This window comes from Chelonia mydas, chromosome 5 (genome assembly GCF_015237465.2).
Source record: "Chelonia mydas isolate rCheMyd1 chromosome 5, rCheMyd1.pri.v2, whole genome shotgun sequence".
Classification (NCBI taxonomy): domain Eukaryota; kingdom Metazoa; phylum Chordata; order Testudines; family Cheloniidae; genus Chelonia; species Chelonia mydas.
In genome coordinates, this window is record NC_051245.2 from 38,692,708 (window position 1) to 38,712,647 (window position 19,940).

A 19,940-nucleotide genomic window follows, 5' to 3' on the forward strand; every position below is an offset into this window, starting at 1 on the left:
TTTGTCCCTTAAATATAGCAAATTATGTATTTTTCAAGAGTACTTCCTCACTGATCCTTTGTAATATAAACTTAAAATGCTTATGCTCTTTCCTTCTGAGAGTTTTCTTTTACCCATGGCAGGTAAAAAAAAAACAACTGAAACAAGAAGATTTCAGTGGCCTTCCCTTAAACTTAGGAAACCTGTGTACTTAGAGGTACACAAAGGTGTTTGTCCAGGCAAATACCTAATAGTCACTTAATATACATTTCCTCCTCCCCCTCCCCCCTTCAAGTAGTACAAATTAATTCCATTCTAAACACAATTTTCATCTAAAGTGACTGCTATATTTTTCTACTGATGGGAGTATTGCTGTGTCATGTCTGATTTGGTTGTTATAGAAGAGATGGGATAATGTGTGACTTGTTCTGTTTTGCCATGTCTCTTGGCTATGGAAGTATCTATTAGAGAATTCAACTGCAAAGAAGTTGTTAGGGGTTTGGAGAGCTTGTGAAATCTTCTCCCTTTTGGAGCGCCTATGTAAGTATTGGTTCCTAGGCAGAAAACATGATGACTGTTACATTTGACTAGGGATGCAGTAACTTGTGTCATAAATTACTCTATTTATGCAAATCCACTGTCAGTATACATAACTACAATAAACTGTTTAAAAGATTGTTTTAATCCTTTGATTTAGACAGTCTTTCCTAGCTTGACTTTCTAACAGTAACTTATTGAACAAATACTTAAGAAAATGTTTAGGAAAAGAAGAAAGAGTTCTTATGATGGGGGAAAATGTTGGATTTACATTTAACTTTGCTAAACTTCAATGAAAAACCTCTAATGCTTCTGCTTTTTTGATTTAAGGTTTACAGCTCGACCATTAGTGGAGACCATATTTGAAAGGGGAATGGCCACATGTTTTGCATATGGGCAAACAGGCAGTGGAAAAACCCATGTAAGCAATTCTTGTAAGCTCAGTAACACAATGTATCCACAATACAATTTTCTTTGCCAACACTTTCACTTAATTGTTTCACTTATTAAATAACCAGACTTGTAGAAGAGCTCTGTGTAGCTTGAAAGCTTGTCCCTCTCACCATCAAAAGTTGGTCCAATAAAAATATATTATCTCACCCAACTTGTGTCTCTGATAATAAACATGTTTTGCCATTTTTATTTTAGACTATGGGTGGTGACTTTTCAGGAAAGAACCAAGATTGTTCTAAAGGAATTTATGCACTTGCAGGTAAGTAATCTGGTGTGTGCATGTATTTTCTTGCCAGTTGCAGGAGATAAACAGAATGTAGAAAAATCTAGTTTACCCATTTTAATTTAAGTGCCTGCATATTTTGCATTATTATAGAAGGGAGGCACCAAAATAGCTTTTAAGCTTGTAAACTTTGTTTATTTCAATATATGTATCAGTGTAGTTAAGAAAGTTTGAGTATAAATGGCTGAGGAATTGAGCTTCCCATTTGTAGGGGTTTCTGTAACTCTCTCCAAAATGCTAGTTTTAACTCCAGAAGGAATTCTTATGACAAATATACTAACTCGTTTTAAAAGAAGGCCTTGGAATGTGTAGGAGTGCCTGGCCATCCCCCTCTGTCAATCTCTAAGGGAGGCCATGCCTCCTAGCCGTCACGCGCTTAGAATGGTAATCTGTAAAAGGGGGAAATTAGCTGTCTCTAGAGCTCAGGCCCTCTGGGCTGAACAGTATTTTGTCGTTGGGGCTCAAGCCCGCAATCAGGGTGGTGCACCCAAACAGTACAAGGGACTCTGGCCCTCTGGCAGGGCACAGCAATAAAGGGTTTAGCGTCCTAGCTCTGACAGATGGTAGACTAACACAGACCCCCTGGCCTAAGGCGGGGAGATTGCCACCCCAGGGGTGAGGTAGTAGGGGGTAAGCCCAGGGCCCTAAAGGTGGTGGATTGTTCTGCCACTAGGACAGCAGGGATCTGGCTGCAACACACTGACCTGGGTTCAGGCAGCAAAGCAACTAGACTGTTCTCAGCTATTCCTGGGCTACTTCCTACCCTCCCTTTGGGGTGTACCTGAATCCTGGGATCATCCTCCATCTCCCCGGGGTACACCACCAATGGCAATCCCAGCAGCTCCTCAGCCTCTTGGAGCTCTGGTGAGTCCTCGGGACAGCAATGGTTTTCTGCACACTCCTGCTCCAGCAGCAGGTTGGAAGTGTATGTCTTCCTCCGCAACTCCAGCTCAACTGAGCTGCAGGACCTGCCTTTTGTACTTTCTGTTCTTGTCCCACCCCTCTTCTTCTGGTGGAGTGGGTGTGGCCTTCCAGGTCCCACCCACCAGGGGGCATATGGCTTTTCCTCCCTGTCAATCTCCCAGGGAGGCAATCCCTCCTCACTACAGAATGGAATAGTTGTAACATGTATGCGAGAGATACACGTTAATAAGACAGACAATTTGTGTATTTAAAGATTCTTGACTAGATGAAAATGCATAACTAGATTTCTGTATATTTGAAAATTTATTCACAGCTCGAGATGTCTTTTTAATGCTAAAGAAGCCAAACTATAAGAAGTTAGAACTTCAAGTATATGCAACATTTTTTGAGATTTACAGTGGGAAGGTAAGTGCAAGTTCTTGATTCGGGAAAAATATCTTCAGAAAATACAAGGGTTGTGAACAGAACACAGAAGGATTTCTCATTTTATTTTCATGTGGATATTTAGAGCATTTTTCTAATCACTTGTTTGGCTGAATTATTCTGAGTTTTATTATTATTATTTAGAATTAAGTGTGTCCTAAAGACCTCTTATTATACACAATTTTTTTTTTAAGGTTTTTGACTTGTTGAACAGGAAGACCAAATTAAGGGTGCTGGAGGATGGTAAACAGCAGGTCCAAGTGGTGGGATTACAGGAACGGGAGGTTAAATGTGTTGAAGATGTACTCAAGCTTATTGAAATAGGCAACAGCTGCAGGTATCTACTATGTTTTTTTTTAATTAGTTTTTCAGTGTAAACTATAGTGAATCAGAACACTTTCACCGTAATAAGCGTGTGTGTTTGTCATTTCAAAGTCCTAGCTTTCTACACTGTACAATACAGCTTTTCTTGAGTTGATTGACTACAGTTGTGCTGTTGCCTCCCTTTTGGATAAAGGTTGTTTGGTTGTCTGCATCTGCCAAGAGGAGTTGAGATGAATTTTCTGTGTGCTGTGAGCTGTATGTATTTATGTAACCAGCTTACTGTCTTAATGTCACTTTGCTAATACTCTGGAATACTGCCAGATTTTTAGGTTTTAAAAGCAAGCATGCATTTATGTTATGTGACAGAGGTTCTTAACTGTAAAATGTTTTTTTTTTTTTTTTTTTTTTTTTAAATCCAGCCTTACTATGTTTAAAAATTGGTTTTTTGCCATGATTATTGCTCTCAGTAGTTTAAAATGTTCTTTCTAGGATCCAGTTTTAAAATGCTTTGAGTCTGATTATACATTTAACGGGGGGGAGGGGGAGGGGAAGAATGTTTGGATACTGCTCTTTCTCTTTCATGCTCTCCCCGCTTTTTCCCAGTAGAAGAGATGGAGCAATAGATGTAATTTTACTGTTGTTGTCAAGTTGTATTTTGGTAGTGTCCACAACGTGTTAGGCACTATCAACACTTATAACAAAAAACTTCCCTGCCCGGAAGAGCTAACTTACAGGATGCTTCAGTGTGGGTGTGGTCCTTCATATGCACTAAATAGTATTCCCCCTCCCCACTTTTTTAATTTTTTTTTTTTTTTTTTATTTTAAGAACATCTGGTCAGACATCTGCAAATGCACACTCATCTCGGAGCCATGCAGTGTTTCAGATTATTCTCAGAAGGAAAGGGAAACTGCATGGTAAATTTTCTCTGATTGATTTGGCTGGAAATGAAAGAGGAGCAGATACTTCCAGTGCAGACAGGCAAACACGACTGGAAGGTGCTGAAATTAACAAGAGCCTTTTAGCACTCAAGGTAAATAAAATTCACTCAAAAGTATTTGAGCAGATGGAAGTCTTCTCGTTCTTCTTCTTCACGTGACAAAAAAAAAGTCTCTAATAAGATGGGTGTTTGTGTAAGTAGGTCTTGTCCACTAAATTGATAAATTGATTGATATGGCATTTTAAATGTTTCCTCTAAATGCTTGAGAACACTTGAACTGTATTTCTACTTGTTAATTACTGTGTAACAAGCATGATATAGAACATAAAATTGGCAATATGGTATGAAGATTTTCTTAGCATAAGCATGGGATGGCAACACTATTAATAAGTGAAATTCAGGGCCTAGATCCACAAAGGGATTTTGTGCCTAAGTCCAACACTTAAGCACCATTGAGATCCTCAAAACCCTTGCTCAGCTGACCTAACCTTGCATGTACTGAATTCCCTAGAACTCCAGATTCACAATCCTAATATGTTTCCTTGCTAGACCACGCTTCCGCCACAAAGTGTGGTTGTGTGCTTGTTTTTCAATGCATTAACTACAGTGCTGTGATTGTGAACTTGGAGACTAAAGGTTTGTCTGCCCTTGACCTGGAGATGTAATTTCCAGCTAAGGTTGACATGTATACGCTAGATTTGATCAAGCAAGCATGCTAAAAATAGTTGCATAACTGCAGCAGCCTGGGTGGCAGAATGAGCTATCCATCTTAGTACCTAGGGCTGCAGGTGGGATTATACTCAGGGTGGCTAGCCTGTCATGCTGCTTGTGCCGCCACTGCTATAATGCTATTTTTAGTGTGTTAGCTTGATCAAAGCTAGTCTGCATATGTCTGCCTACAATGAAAATTACACCCCCAGCTTGAGTGTAGACATACCGTTAGTATTAATTCTGAACTTCTGTCATCACGTTCATTGAAGGTGGACTCCTAACATTAACTTAATATTAATTTAAAGTACAGCAACATATCATCCAGTGCTTATATTTTCTGTATGTGGATTGCATTTATATTGAAATATTTTTGCTTTGATTATGAACATAAACTTGTTTGTTTTTTAGGAGTGCATTAGAGCCTTAGGCCGAAATAAACCTCATACTCCATTCAGAGCAAGCAAACTTACTCAGGTGCTAAGAGATTCATTCATAGGAGAAAACTCCCGTACCTGTATGGTAAGTTTATTTATTAGATTGTAAGTGATATATTTATAAAGAGAACAGGAACTGCCTATTAATGATCTTATGGTTAGTCTTGGTAACTTGCTACTGAGAGTGTGTATTAAACTTGATTGTATCCAACATTTGGCATGACACCTAGAGATCATCTTTCAACAGGAAAATCCTCCCCCTTTTCCTTCTCCCCAGCCAGATATCTTCAGTGTGTGTGTGTTTGGCAGTAGTATCAGAATCTTGAAAAAGATGGGGGTGAAAATGCATGAGAGTCTCTGGCCTGACAAAAAGATAAATTCAGAGCTAGTATCAAGTACTCAGTCTGTAGGATAGTCTGCTTGGAGGTGAGAGGGATTAGAGAAGTTAGTATAGGAGAATTAAAGAAGGGAATAGAGACATACTTATATCAAAGTGCAATATCGTTACTCAGCATACATTCTGAAAAGCAGGAGTAGTTCTGCCAAATTGGCAGAGGGAACAGATTAGGAGAACCAAAGGTTCTATTGTGAAATCTAATTAGTAAAAATGACATTTGGTGTTCCATAACTGTTCTCTCTCAATAACATCTGGATCAAATGTTGAATTTATAAATGGAAATGTGGTGCTCTTCCCGCCCCTCAACCTCCTCCGAATAGCTGACTCAACTAATTTCACCCAGAACCAGAAATCTGAGCTGTGTTCTTTCTGACTTGTGCATGAGCACTAGTGTTAGGGGGCTTATTCCTTCACCCACTTACTTCCCTGGTCCTTCTCGCATGAAGAGAGAGCAACAACACCTGAAGTCCAAAGGTGCAGACAATTCGATGTTTATTGGGGTGAACTTCCAGCAAGCATGATTCCAGTTTCCTTCCTTAGTGTCCCCCTTCCCAGCTCTGACACCACAGAGCCTTACACCTGTGTCCCTGTTCCCATTCCTGCCCTTATCCAAACATGATTCCAATTTCCTTACCCCCATTCCCTGTTCCCATTTCCCCCTTTAGCAAAACATGATTCCAGTTTCCCCACCCCCATTCCCTGTTCCCACACTCACTCACTCACTTCCTGATTGACTGCAGACTATATAGTAAAACTTGAGTTCTGCTTAGCTATACCTTAACCAATCATTTTCCTGAAATTTAACTAACCAATCCTAACATATTGTAACATGTTTCAGAGTAACAGCCTTGTTAGTCTGTATTCGCAAAAAGAAAAGGAGTACTTGTGGCACCTTAGAGACTAACCAATTTATTTGAGCATAACCTTTCGTGAGCTACAGCTCACTTCATCGGATGCATACTGTGGAAAGTGTAGAAGATCTTATTATATACACACAAAGCATGAAAAAATACCTTTTTCATTTTTTTTCATTTTTTCATGCTTTGTGTGTATATGATAAGATCTTCTACACTTTCCACAGTATGCATCCGATGAAGTGAGCTGTAGCTCACGAAAGCTTATGCTCAAATAAATTGGTTAGTCTCTAAGGTGCCACAAGTACTCCTTTTCTTTTTGCATATTGTAACATGATTATGTCACCAATTATATCCCACCATCTTAATTAGTTTACACCCAGCAAAATTAATTATACGGCAGGCAGGAACAATCACAGAACCAGACAGAGACTATACAGACAAACAATAGCAAAGTGGGAACTATAATGACAAAACAATACAGAAGTGAGGATTTCACATCCCAGCTATTGATAAGTGAGTTCTTGCCAGACAGGATGCTATCAAACTAAGTTTCCTTTTACATTTTCTAGGCACTTCCCTTTCTCTGGAGGCGATAGGCATTATCAGGACAGGATTGTATTCCTAACAGCCCAATAGCACCTTATTTCAATATGACTAGGTTGGAATGTGAGGATGTGACCAGTCCCTTCCCAGCTTATGGCTGCCTCTGTTGCTTAGCCAAAGGCCTTAGCCTAAGAACAGGGCCTCAGACTGTCACAGTAAGAGAAGGACCTTACACCAGCAGACAGTGATTTTGATTCTTTCTTTTATACCTCTATAACTAGCCAAGTGATAAGAATATACTTAAATTCTTAGAGTATAGGCCTTTACAGACAGGCCTGAATATCTATATCCTAACAACTAGTAATAAAGATTCTGCAAGTTAGTCTTCCATTACTTGTGCCTGTTTTCCATGAGCAGAAATTGACCCTACAGTTAGTTTCTTTAATATTGTTTTATTACTAGTGCATAAGCCAGAATAGACCAAGCTCACTTTGCCATAACTGTATTAGATCTGCTGTGGTAACAGTGGTGAAAACTTGTTTAAATCAAAAAAGTAAACCGATAGGAATACATACAATAGAGTTATTGAATCAGAGTGCAGTTCTGATTAAAATCATACCACTCTTTGAGTACTACCTAGATATCTGTATATTATTTTCCTGATTTCCCAGGTTGAATTTGCTTAGTTTTATAATTTTGTGACATCTGTGAGAAGAATTTACTCTTTTTGTTTTTTGTTTTTATTGCATTGAGAATGCTGGAGTGGTTCTTATGATTCTTTGATCAGTTCTTTGTGATTTAATTGTGGATGAAACATTCATTTTTTTAATTTCAGAAATATATTCACTGTAAAATGAGCCTCTGAATGTGGGGGTTTGGAAATTTGACTGCATGATATTTTTTTTGTTTTTGTTTTCCAACCACATAATTACAGTATTCCCATAATTAGGAATTTGAAGACCCTTTCATTATAAGCCACATATTTTTCAGGCACTTAACTTTTTATTTTGAATTTTCTCATGCTTATTGTCAGCCTAAAGACAAGATGTTGGGTTTTGGGCTATTTTTTGTATATGTAAGTTTAAACAAATATTTTTGGCTGTGGGGTTTTTTTTTTTTTTTATAAACAGTGAAAAAATGTTTTGTAGCAATTATTTCTTGTATGCTGTTTTTGCATTTAGATTTTTTTTTTTAAAGATTTATTTTTAAAACTCTGTATGGTTGATGTATTTATGAAAACATTTGTAGAAACAAGGTTTATAAGTAACTGGAAAATTACTCATTTTTAACAAAGTAGAGAAATGGGAAAATTCCAGGTATGTACAAATTGCACCACTTGTGAAGTAACGTATTATCAAATATAGTTTAAGATAGTTAGGACAGACTAGTCAGCTGTTCAGCACCTCCACAAACCCTAGCCAGCCTTTCCTACCCTCGAAATAGTCTTTCTGTTTCTTCTGACCACTTTTACTCCCCAACCATTGATATGTTATGAATTAGATCCGGGGTTCTCAAACTTCATTGCACCATGACCCCCTTCTGACAACAAAAATTACTACATGACCGCAGGAGAGGGGACTAAAGCCTGAGCCCACCCGAGCCGTGCTGCCCTGGGCGGGAGGGCCAATTCCAAAACTGGGTGGGGCCTAAACTGAAGCCCAAGAGCTTCTGCCTCAGGCAAGGGCCTGTAATCTGAGCCCCGCCAACCAGGGCTGAAGACCTCGGGCTTTGGCTTTGATCCCGGGTGGTGGGGCTCGGGCTTTGGCCCCAGACCCTGGCAAGTCTAATGCCAGCCCTGGTGACCCCATTAAAATGGGGTTGTGACCCACTTTGGCGTCCCGACCCGCAGTTTGAGAGCTGCTGAATTAGATCATGTCATTGGTGACACACTCAGTTCAAATTTCACATGCTCTAGTCTAGGACATCAACTTAATTTACTGTGCTCTACTGAAAGTGCAAAACTGAAACTGATGCAGAGAGTGTAGCAAAGGGCTTGCCAGCCTTGAGAAACTAAATCTGATGCTGCCTTTTTTCTTACCCCTATATTTTAAAATGGCATTGTAAAGGATGCAACAAACTTGCAGATCTTTTTGCTAAGACTGTCTACACTGCTGTTTTCAGAATTTATACTTTCAAGCACAATGTGTTCTGTGTAAAGGGCGTAAAGTCCTAGTGTGTGAAAAATGTGAGTATGCAATGTAATGACTACATTTATTTGACTGTAGAATACCATGATCATGTGTGTCCTTGTCTCTTTTTTTTTTTTTTTTTTTTAATATATTTATTAAAAGAAGGAACTTCTAAAAACTGCTAGAGCAACTTTGTGATTATTTTACACACACAGATGTCAGGAACTTGTAAGTTATGGTTCTCATAATAATAATTACAACTCTGATTAAAACTTTAGTATATGTGCAAAGTTAACATCTTATGCGGTATGTAAGCTAGAACACATGGGTTGTCAGCTAATACAAACACACCTTTGATTTGCTGAGGCATAAGATTTCAAGTATTTTTAGCCTTACAATGTGGATTATTGTTTTGTTTTGTTTTTAACAAAAAGTAAATATTTTAAAAGAAAATAGTCTCATTTTATTGATCATGTAAAATACTTTACCAAAATTTCACTTTTTTTTTTTTTTTTTTAAATTATCCTGTCTGTTGGCAGTGAGAGAATCTTTTCTTGTAAGGAGATTTGTTTACAAGAGAAATCTGTCTCAAATGTTCTAATTTGCCATTAGAATTCAAAACATTTTGCAAATGTGGGTTGTATATATTATCCATACACTTCCATCTTAAGGAACATCTTGTATGCATGTGAATTCATGACTATCAGGTTCTTGAAATGTGCTAGTGCATACCCACTAGTTCATTTTCTTTTGCACAAATTAGCCTTGGAGGGCTGCTCTTTGAGCCTGAAAAGCTCTTTATGAGTAATTCATGGATTGTTTTATCCAAATTGTCCTTTTATAGTTTTTAGGTTTTCTGTTATAATTTTTAGTACAGTATTAAGCCTTAGTGGGCCTAGTGTTTAAAATGTTCTCTACTGTATGTAGGAAATCAGAATGTGATCCAGAAGCTTCAAGAGTTGAAAAAGAGATGTTCAATGTGGACAGTTATGAGTGGGACCTGTTTCGCTATAAAGAAAGCCACAGATGTAAGATCTGCTTAAAGATATTGTTTTGAGCTATCAGAGCTCAGAAGGAGAAGTTGCAATCATACCTTGCGACCCTCTGAGAAGCAGAACTCTGGTTTGCTGGCACAATACTCTTTCTAGTTTTCTTGCAGTACCTTGAGTATTTGGAAGTTGGAAACATCCAACAAAATCTCCAGCTTCAAAGGAGCATCAGCGTAGCTCCAGACTTTTAGTAAGGGCATCCTTTTTGAGTTTGTAAATACTGTATTATTGCTTAATCTAAGTGGGATATTAAGGGATGTGTGTGTATAAACATAAGCATATATTATTATGACTGTTCTTATTAATTATATAAGAGAGCACTGGAATGTAAAGCCATTTTCCCCAGCTTTTGACTGCTCTAGAAGTTTTACTGATTATACCAAACTGATTGGCCCTTTGAAGCAACAAAGGTAGACTAAATCACAATGAGATATGGGACTTGTCTGGATTAGGATTTAAAGGTGCAATGTTAGCATGTTTTAACTAACGCATGCTAGCATATTTGAAAAGACTAGTGTATATAAGGCTCACTGCTTTTAACATGTATTAATTTCAGTTCACATCAAAGCCACCACTGTAATTTAACTTGTTAAAGTAGCATGCCTTCACTGTGATAGCCTTTTAAAATGTGTGTACAGTATTAGCACAACGTCATGGTTGCAGAACTAACACTTGGTAACTTACTGATTACAAATGTTAAGGGCTAAATATTTGAAGTTCCTGAAATAAGATGTATAAGGTAATGAGTCAAAATCAGCGATACCCCTGGCTCTTACTGCTAATTTAATAAAAACATTAGAGAAAAACTCTGCTATAAAAACTTCACATTGCACTGTATTTTTAAATAAAGCCAGAATGGAGATTTAAAAAAATAATTATCTACCTCTTCTTAAATTCTTAAAGCAGTGTTATGGGTGATACTTAAATGTATAAGAAGCCAATAAATTGAAAAGTTTTGTTTCTAATTATGCTACATTGCAAAAATATTACGTTAAGGCAAATTAACTATATGAAGTACAAAAAACGTTAGGTTTATGCAAGGATGCAAAGTTAGTTGCTGTGGGAATATTTGAATTGACTGATGTGTGTGTTTTTAAGTCTTAATGTTGCATTAACATAGTTGTTTGTCCTTTATCCCCTGTATTTATAAAAGCAAGGAAGCAGAGCATTAAATGTTAATGTATAGTAAAACAAATTTGACTGCAAATTCAAATTAATACAGAGGACCATTAATTTGAATGTGCAGTCCGTACATTCTGGTCATACATTACATGTGCCGAGCTGCTGTAGCGCTTTGGTGTAGGCACTTACTACAGTGATGGGAGGGGTTCTCCTATTGTTCTTGGTAATCCATGTATCTGAGAGGTGATAGCTAGAATCAGATAAATAGAAGAATTCTTCTGTTGACCTGGCGCTGTCTACACCAGGGATTAGGTTGATTTGACTGCATCTTCGGGTTATGGATTTTTCACACCCCTGAGAGATGTAGCTATGCCCATGTAACTTTTCAGTGTAGACCAGCTCTTATTCACCAGTGAGAGAAACCACTGCAGTGTGGGGATCTCAACATTATCCTTACAAACCTGATGGAGCCCCCCCCCCTTTGAGCCTCTTTCTGAATGATCTTTACTCTTGTACTGAAGATGGCCATTTTAGTCACCATTACATCAGTTGGAACTGAACTCCAAGCTCTCATGGTTAACCCTCCTTACACATCCATTCACAGAGATATGATGATATAAAAACTTCATCCCAAGTTGATTCCCAAAGTTGTGGCAGACTTTCATTTGACTTACTTTATCCATTCCCCTCCTCCCCCTAAGAATCCATACCTTTCAGAGGGAGAGAGAATTCCATACTTTGGGAGGGAATATAATATACTAATTTGGCAGAACGAACCCTTTTAGGCTGTCTTGCCCTCCACCTCCGCCCTTCTTTTTTTGCCATCTCCTTTCAAGAGAATTTCAAAATGGATTGCACAGTGTATATCTGTCCTCTATTATAGGATAGTATGGCTTTTATACCAATTTCTTCACATATTAGAGCTCACTCCACTAGAGCACAAGCTACAAACTCTCCATGCTTTATGATTTCTGTGTCTGAAATTTTCAAGGCAGCTACGTAGAGTTAATCCTCTTAATTTCATTAAAGCTGTGCCCTTCACCTGGCTGCTAGATCAGATACCAAATTTGATAGAGCAGTTTCAGTTGTTTTAGTTAAGTGACAGAACTCCTCAGTCACACCTAGAGTGGGATCCACACAGACACATACTTGAAGCAAAAAATGCTTATGTTATAGTCACTGGTTTTTGAGATGTTGTTTGTGTGGATCCCATGATGTGCTGTCCATCACTGCTTTCCCAGTCTTTCTTATCTGGGATTCTGAAATAGTGAGGGAGCTGAGGGATTGCTGAGGGATTTCATATCCAGGGAGGCACATGCACAGTGTGGATGGGGCCCAACACACATTTCTCTTCAGAATATTCTGATTTTGCTGCACTCATGGGGCATGTGAGCACCTAGAGTGGGATCTGCATAGGCAGCAACATCTCAAAGAATCACAGTTACTATAAGGTTAAGTAACCATTCTTTTCACACTCGAATAACTCAGAAAAGATTGAACAGATTAAATTAGATTTTGTTTTGCAGTCCTCTGCTGAGTAAGACCAAGTTTGAGAAATATTAGCTAGGGGTAGCAGTTTAGGAAAATAAGACCCTGATAAAAGAGACTTGGAACAAGCATGTCTTCTCCAATGCTGTTTACTGTCTCCATAATGTCAGCCTGCTTCCAAATCAGTGTGCAACGATGGTTGTCGGTACATGGCAGGTAACTAGAGTGTCAAATTATAACTTGCTAAAGTAATACAACAATAGGCAGCAACAGGTGAATCATTCCTCTTGAGACCTGAATACATTATAAATATTTACAAAGCATCTTCTTTGGCATTATATTACACTAAGAACCTGTTGGTTTTGTCTGTGTACTATGTATGTTGTTTTGTAACTGAATGTCTTTGTCTTTCCTCTCTCATATCTGTATCTGTTGTTCATTTGTGATATGTGAATTTAGAAATATGGGGCTTTTTGTAATGATTTTGGGTTCATGTTTCCAAAGGAAATATGGAGCAGAATTGTTCTCCAAATGTAGCCATTTCCAAAATGATAGAGAGAGGGTTTTTTTTCCTACCAAAGAGTAGAGTGAAGAGATGTAGTTCAGGAACAAAGATTCAAAAACTGTAACCTAATGGAGTAAGGAAAGGTGCCTGACGATTTTAAGAAACGTGCTAACTTTTACCTGGAAAGTACTAGTGGAAATTTTTTTTTTTTTTTTTTTTTTTGCAGTATTGGTCCCAGGATATTAGAAAGACAGCTGCTGTGTGTAAGCTTGTCTTTCCCCAATAGAAGTTGATCTAACAAAAGATATTACCTCATTGATCTTGTCTCTCTAGTGGAAATTTTAACATTTATACCTAAATATTGCAGCGTATGTAGTCCTCTGTCAAATATCTTCTGAATAGATTGATTGTAGCGAGTGAAAGAAAAACTGAAAGTCTTGCTGTGTGTGATGTTATTGATGTCTTCACTCAGAACTCTTTAAGAATGGAATGTGTAAAGAAATGCCAAAGCTGTATTTAGGACAGTGTGAATGATACAGTAGTACATTCACAAAACTCAGTTACTCAGCTCTCTTGAGGTACTCGAACAATTGTCAGGTGAGGGCTTAGTTTGAACACAACTTGATGCAAGCTACTGCCTGATAATCCCTTTACACAGTAATGGCTTTGCAAGGATTTAGAAACTTGCAGATCTTGTTTATTAGGTCCCATAGTAATTCACAAAGAAAAGCTTGTGGCAGTCATGTGATCTGTTTAAATGAATAATTTTTCTCTGTTTTTCTTAGCAACCAGTATGTACTAATATCAGAGGTTTAAATTTGATGTGGGATAGCAGGACTCCCTAGACTTTTCCAGCCTTCCCTACCCCCATATTTTGCCATTCTCTGAAGTAGGAGAATTTCTTCTCAGGATGATTGCCTGTGCTCTTGTACAATACATGATCTTCACTACACTACACTTCATCTATTTCAAACTGATGATGTCTGGATTGGCAGAAAAGTGTTAGTGTGAAGGATTATAGACATAGTTGCCCTGAGTAGTCCTATGTTTACCTTTTCCTACAGCACTTTGAGGGGCAAACTAGATAATGTGGAAGACACAGTTATGCCACTAGTACTTGATTTAGCATAATTAAATTTCCTGAATGTTGAAAAGATGCTTACAGTTGCAGTATTTTACTTTGATACTTAATTGGAAATTGAAACAAGAATAGGATCCAGACCTCTTTGTTTGATACTTAATTAGCAATTTAAATTTCTCTATAAAGTTCCCAATTCAGAAAAGCATCTCTGTTCAGGAAAGCATGTAAGCATATATTTAACTTTTAAACAGACTCATGTACACTCCTGAATTGGGGGCCAAAATGAATCTCTCAAATCAGTACGTCTGTCAGGTCACATGAGTGCTGAAACCGAGAACAGTTCTTTGAGTAGATCAGCCACGTGTTCCACTTAGGTGTGTGCACTCCAGAGCTGGACAATTTTGCGTTGCAGAACCTGTGGTGAGGCAGTGCTTGTGTCTTGTGGCCATAGCCCTTCCTTCCCTGGCTATATGAGGTGGCACCGCCCCAACCCCCTTTAGTTCTTTTACACTGCTCGGGGATGGAGTCAGAGGTCTGTGTGGTCTTAATCTCACAGCTTCTCCCTATTTTAGTGTGTTTTTTTTTTTTTTTTTAATTAGTAGTACCCTTAATGTTGGTTAGATTAGTGTTAGTTGTATTTAGTTAAGTATTCCCCTGTAATGCCCTCTCTGGGGTTTTGTTGTCATGTGGCGGAGCAATTCCTAATAATGATCACCACGCCTGGTGCTTGCTGTTCTTGAGTGAGGCCCATGTCAAGGAATGGTGTTTTGTCTGTAGATGATTTGGTCTCTAGAAACGGATTCAAGTGGCTAGGGATCTTTGCCTAAAACAGCACCTGCTCAAACAGGCCCTGCAGCATACTTTGACACACAGATCCCTTGTCAGATCAGAGGTCACCCTCAGGTTCCGAGAATGCTGCTGCTTCGCACTCTGGAGCAGGCACCTCTCCAAAGAAATGGAGGAGCTGTTCCCTGTCGAATGCATTGAGGGAAAGGTCGCATAAGATCAATTGAGACCACTCTGGGTTTCGTGGGGTCTCCTCTGCCTCCTCCAGGAAGATCGTGGACTGGCCTGGGGTTAGTGCCGGTGCCCAGGATGGTGCGGGTGCCTCTTAAGTGCTCCCTGGTACCAAGTTGGGAGGTTAGTAATCTTCGCATAGATGCAGTCATGTATTCCACTTAGGTGACTCTCAAACTGTACTGTACTGTTGACTCCAGTTCTGGCCTCAGGGCATCTGTTGAGTCCGGTACTGATGGCTGGCACTAACTATTTCCACATCAGTGGCATACCAGGGGCTACAGACTTCCTCTGCCTTTTTGTCCCAACCTCTCCTTTGGTCCAGGACTTTGCAAGGGCTGCATCATTGATAGCCATTGGCTGGACAGGCTGCTGAACCCTTGCGTCTGTTGGCATCACAGCCCAGTGTTCCCCTTCCACAGTCTATGGAAGCAGGACTGGACTCAGTGCAAGGAACTCGGCACCAGGAAACTCCTTGTCACTATTGCAGTCCGCAATACAGATGTTACAGTGGTGGCTTTCACTACTGTCCACTTAGGCACTGGCAGCTGTTTCAGTACCACTGCTGACTTCGGGGTCAACACCACTTCTGGCATTGGTGTACTTGATGCTGGCGGTACTGCTTCCATTATTGGTGCCGATCCCTGCCTCGTTCTGGGTGATAGATGAGTTAGACTGGTTACTTGCTCCCTCAGGACTAGCTTAACCTTTATCCTCAGAAACCTGAGACACCTCAGCATTGAGGTCAGGATCTTTCTCCTGTTCTTCATCACCCGACCCACATCATTTATGGGGAACTACAGGCACCAGGATTGGCACTCGTCTCGCAGTCGGGATGGGGGGCCCCTGGCCTGGTGCCTACTGGCCACCAATGCCCTATCCCCTTACCAATGCCCAATCCATCCTCTCATATGCATCACTCTGCACTTACTTGACTGGGTCACATCCTCAATACAGGAAAGTCCGCATTGGTTCCTGCTCAGAAAATTGAGTTCATTGGGGCCCTAATAGACTGTGCGCGTTCGAGAGCATTCCTGCTGATTGACTGTGTGGTCATTGGCCTGCAGAATTCAGCCGATGTTGGCTAGCATTGAAGACATCTTGGACGGTTTGCTGCATCTTCAGTTGTTGGGACTTACACTTAGCTCGTTGTGGGGCATCTATTGGTGATCTCAGCCTTTCATCTACCCCTTCACATAAGATCGGTGTTTTCCAATGCCATAGTGGCAAGATCCTTGAAAGGAATTCTTCGTCTCCATCCACTGGTAGGGGAACTGGTTCCCTTGTGGGACCTTAACATGGCCGTAGCAGGTCTCAGGGGACCTCTGTTCAAGCCTCTGGCATCCTGCCCCTTTCCTCTCTCATGTCAAAAAACTGCTTTCCTCATAGCAATAACATCTCTGAGTGTGTGAGTTGCAGTCTTTGATGGTGGAGTCTTCTTACGTGGAATTCTCCAAAGACGAAGTGATGTTGCAGCTACACCCGAAATTTTTGTCTCAAGTGGTCTCTTGGTTTCATTTAAGCCAAGCAGTATGTTTTACTTGTGTTTTTTCCTAAATCACATTCATTCCTGGAGGAGCAGTGCCTTCACACATGAGATGTCAGATGATGTCTGGCCTTTTACCCGCACAGGACTAAACCCTTTTGGGCTTTGCCTCTTCTGTTTTATGTCATATGCAGACTATATGAAGGGACAAGCAGTCTCCTCACAGACTATCTCTAAGTGGATAACTTCCTGTGTCAAGACTGCATATGAAATGCACACTACATACAGGTCCGAGCCCATAGCGTTCTTAAGTGATGTGTCAATATTAAACATTTGCAGGGCTGCCACATGATCATTGATACATATGTTTACAAACCATTATGCCATTACAGTGGCATCCAGAGCAGATGCAAATGTTGGGAATCAGTCCTGCAGTTCTTGTTTAAATAGACTCTGAGCCCCACCACCAGCGGGTACAGTTTGAGAGTCACCTAAGTGGAATACATGACTACATCTATGCGAAGAATACTTTACTGTAACTGTGGTTCTTTGAGATGTGATGCAGACATTCATTCCACAACCCTTCCTCCATCCTATCTGAATGTCTCTGGGCATTCAGTGTGAAGGAGCTGAGGGGGGTCTGGGTGATGGCACCTGATCAAGCCAGAGGAGAGGCTATGGCCATGAGGTGTGAACGCCCCCCTCTACAGATACTGCTAGGTAAAATTCTTCAACTTCAGTGCGCTGGGCGCGCACACACCCAAGTGTGCATCACATCTCGAAGAACCACGTTTACAGTAAGTAACTGTTTTTTCTACTGTTTCTTACAAAATTTGAAAGGGGGAAGAAAAAAAATCTGGTAACTCATGCCAGGATCCAGTAAACTGGGCCTCCCACTTATGAGCCTGGCTTTTAAAAGCAAAATTCTGTGACATCTGGAAGAAAATCAACTAAAATTCCCTTCTATTTGATGGGGATTGGGGCTCTTTTATAAAGATTAAGCTGAAATGTTCAGTTGAGAGTAACTCTGCATTTGTACTTGTTATGTCAATTACTCCTGGGGGAATTCTGTGCCAAAAATTAAAAATTCTGTGCACAATATTTTAAAATTCTGCATATTTTTATGTCAAAATAAAATATCATGCCAGTTTCAATTGTTTTGGTAATTTATTTCAAAATACCTTTCAGCAACTATGTCTGTAACAATATGGATAACCAAAAAGATTTAGGAATTACTTTTTAACAAATAGATTCCCTATTAGGCATATTAATATAGAACTTTGAGTAATAATTCATTTAAACTACAATACAGAAACATATTTCCTGCATGCCTCAGAAGCAGTGCAGAGGCTTGGGGGAGTCAGGGATAACGGAAGAGCTGAGGGAGAGGGAAGTAATTGCTGGGAGGGAACCTGGAGGATTGTTGGGTGCGGGTGGGAGAAATATGGAAGAGGTTTTTTTTGTTTGTTTGTTTTTTTGAAGGCGGAGTTGTTAGGGAGTTTGGGAGCCTCCCCCGTGCAGACTCTGGCTGACCCTTAGGCTCTCCCATTCAGTCAGGCACATCTGCTGCCATCCCCACATGTCCCTGCACCCCCCCTCAGCCATCCCCATCTCCATGTGTCCCTGCACCCCCACTCAGCCACTTACTGTCCTCGTGTGGCCCTGCACGCCACTGCTCCCTTTCCCCATGTGGCCCTGCACCCTCAGTCAGCCCCCCCGTCCCCATGTGGCCCACTCCCATTCAGCTGCCACCACAGTCTGTCTTCCCCGACTAGCCCTTCTGAACTCTAGTCTATGTGACTCCCCAGCAGCCCTGTGTGTCCTGCTGTCTGTCTGGCCCCACAGGCAGGGCACTGTGAGGAATGCAGCCTCTCCTCCTCCCTGTCGGCTGCTGACTGTTATGGCCAGTGAGCCAGCTGCCCTCTGTTCTTGTGCGACAGCAGCCCCTGGTGGGCAAAAGGCATATCTCAGTGCCTCTCCAGTAGAACGTATTTTCTGTGGAGAAAAAAAATCTGCAGGGTATATGAATTCTTCGCACGTGCAGTGGCACAGAATTCCCCCAGAAGTAGCCAATGTATGAGAGAACCTAAACATGTAATATATGGGGTTAATTTTATTTGTAGGCTAGAGTTGCTCAGTGAGATGAAATTTAAGCACCAAAATTAGAATGCTAGGATGCTCAGTATTATGAGAGGGAGTGGGAGTAACAACCACCCATTTCTCAGGCGCTCACCTAAAATCAGATTTTATGTTTGTAAATGCTGGGAGTCTGAACATAGGGAAGGCTTCTGAATGAAAGAGAACCATGGAGTTAAATGGATGGAGCTCAAAAGCTGTGATGATTTTACTTTGTGTTTAAAACAAACAAACAAAAAAAAAAATAGAAGTTGTTTGAAGTTGCAGTGCATGGCTCTGGTGCTGAAATAATGAAGTAAGGTCAATGAGATGGACTTAGTGGAAATGATAATGCTGTGTGTTTAATGCTGTTTTGTCAATTTCCTAAAACGTGGAGTCTGTGGTAATTCCTCCCAACACCCTCCCTCCCCCCCCCCCCCCAGTCTGATCCACAGTTCATTAAAGGTTGCAGAAAGACTGACTTCAGTAGGCTTTTGGATCAGACCCCAAGCATTGTATGGGGTTCTGTACCACATCAGAAGAGCACTACGGGTCTAGTAAATGTTAGTGGTTCATATAGGGTGCGTAAATAAATACTTAGTGACATACAGCACTTTCAGGTTGTTTCACTTGTTATTAGCAAATCCGGTATCCTTAACAGTAGTTGTCAGAGCAGACCAGAGGGATGCTGGATAGGAGGGGAAAACCCATATGGCAGTTTGCCATTGGAAAAATCTCTTCCAGATCCCAAAACTGGAGATCTAGCCCCAGGGATCAAAGGAGACCCATTATATTAATTTAAGGGTGGGACTGAAACAGGGGGCCCCAAATAGCTATTTGCCAGGGTAACAAACATAGCCAATCATCAGGTCCTGTTACCGCCCCCACCACCTAATGGCATCAGTGGTGGGTGGTCAGGGCTTGATGCAGAATGTGATAGCCTCTGCCCACGCCCTGTACCATGAAGAATAGGGGGAAGAGGAAGGGGAGGAAGAAAGAGAGAGAAGCAGCTTCCACTTCCCCACCATACACAAGGAGGCAAGTGGGAGGGGGAAGTAAAGGGAACACTTGGCGCACTGCTTTAGCTGCTCCCAGTTGAGATCTCCTACCCCTCACACCTGCTGAGGGTGTCTCCACTGCTCCCG

The 19,940-nt window shown here is 40.5% G+C and overlaps 1 protein-coding gene across 6 annotated transcripts in view; it reads left to right on the forward strand.

Moving 5' to 3' along the window:
- KIF2A (kinesin family member 2A) overlaps positions 1-19,940 on the forward strand; it is an 88,973-nt gene that overhangs the window by 48,447 nt on the left and 20,586 nt on the right. For all 6 annotated transcript variants that reach the window (XM_037902880.2, XM_037902881.2, XM_037902882.2 and 3 more), the window contains exons 10-15: positions 847-937; positions 1,165-1,228; positions 2,490-2,581; positions 2,794-2,936; positions 3,750-3,954; positions 4,981-5,091. In XM_037902880.2, the coding sequence (XP_037758808.1) occupies positions 847-937; positions 1,165-1,228; positions 2,490-2,581; positions 2,794-2,936; positions 3,750-3,954; positions 4,981-5,091 (706 nt within the window). The remainder of the gene's footprint in view (positions 1-846; positions 938-1,164; positions 1,229-2,489; positions 2,582-2,793; positions 2,937-3,749; positions 3,955-4,980; positions 5,092-19,940) is intronic.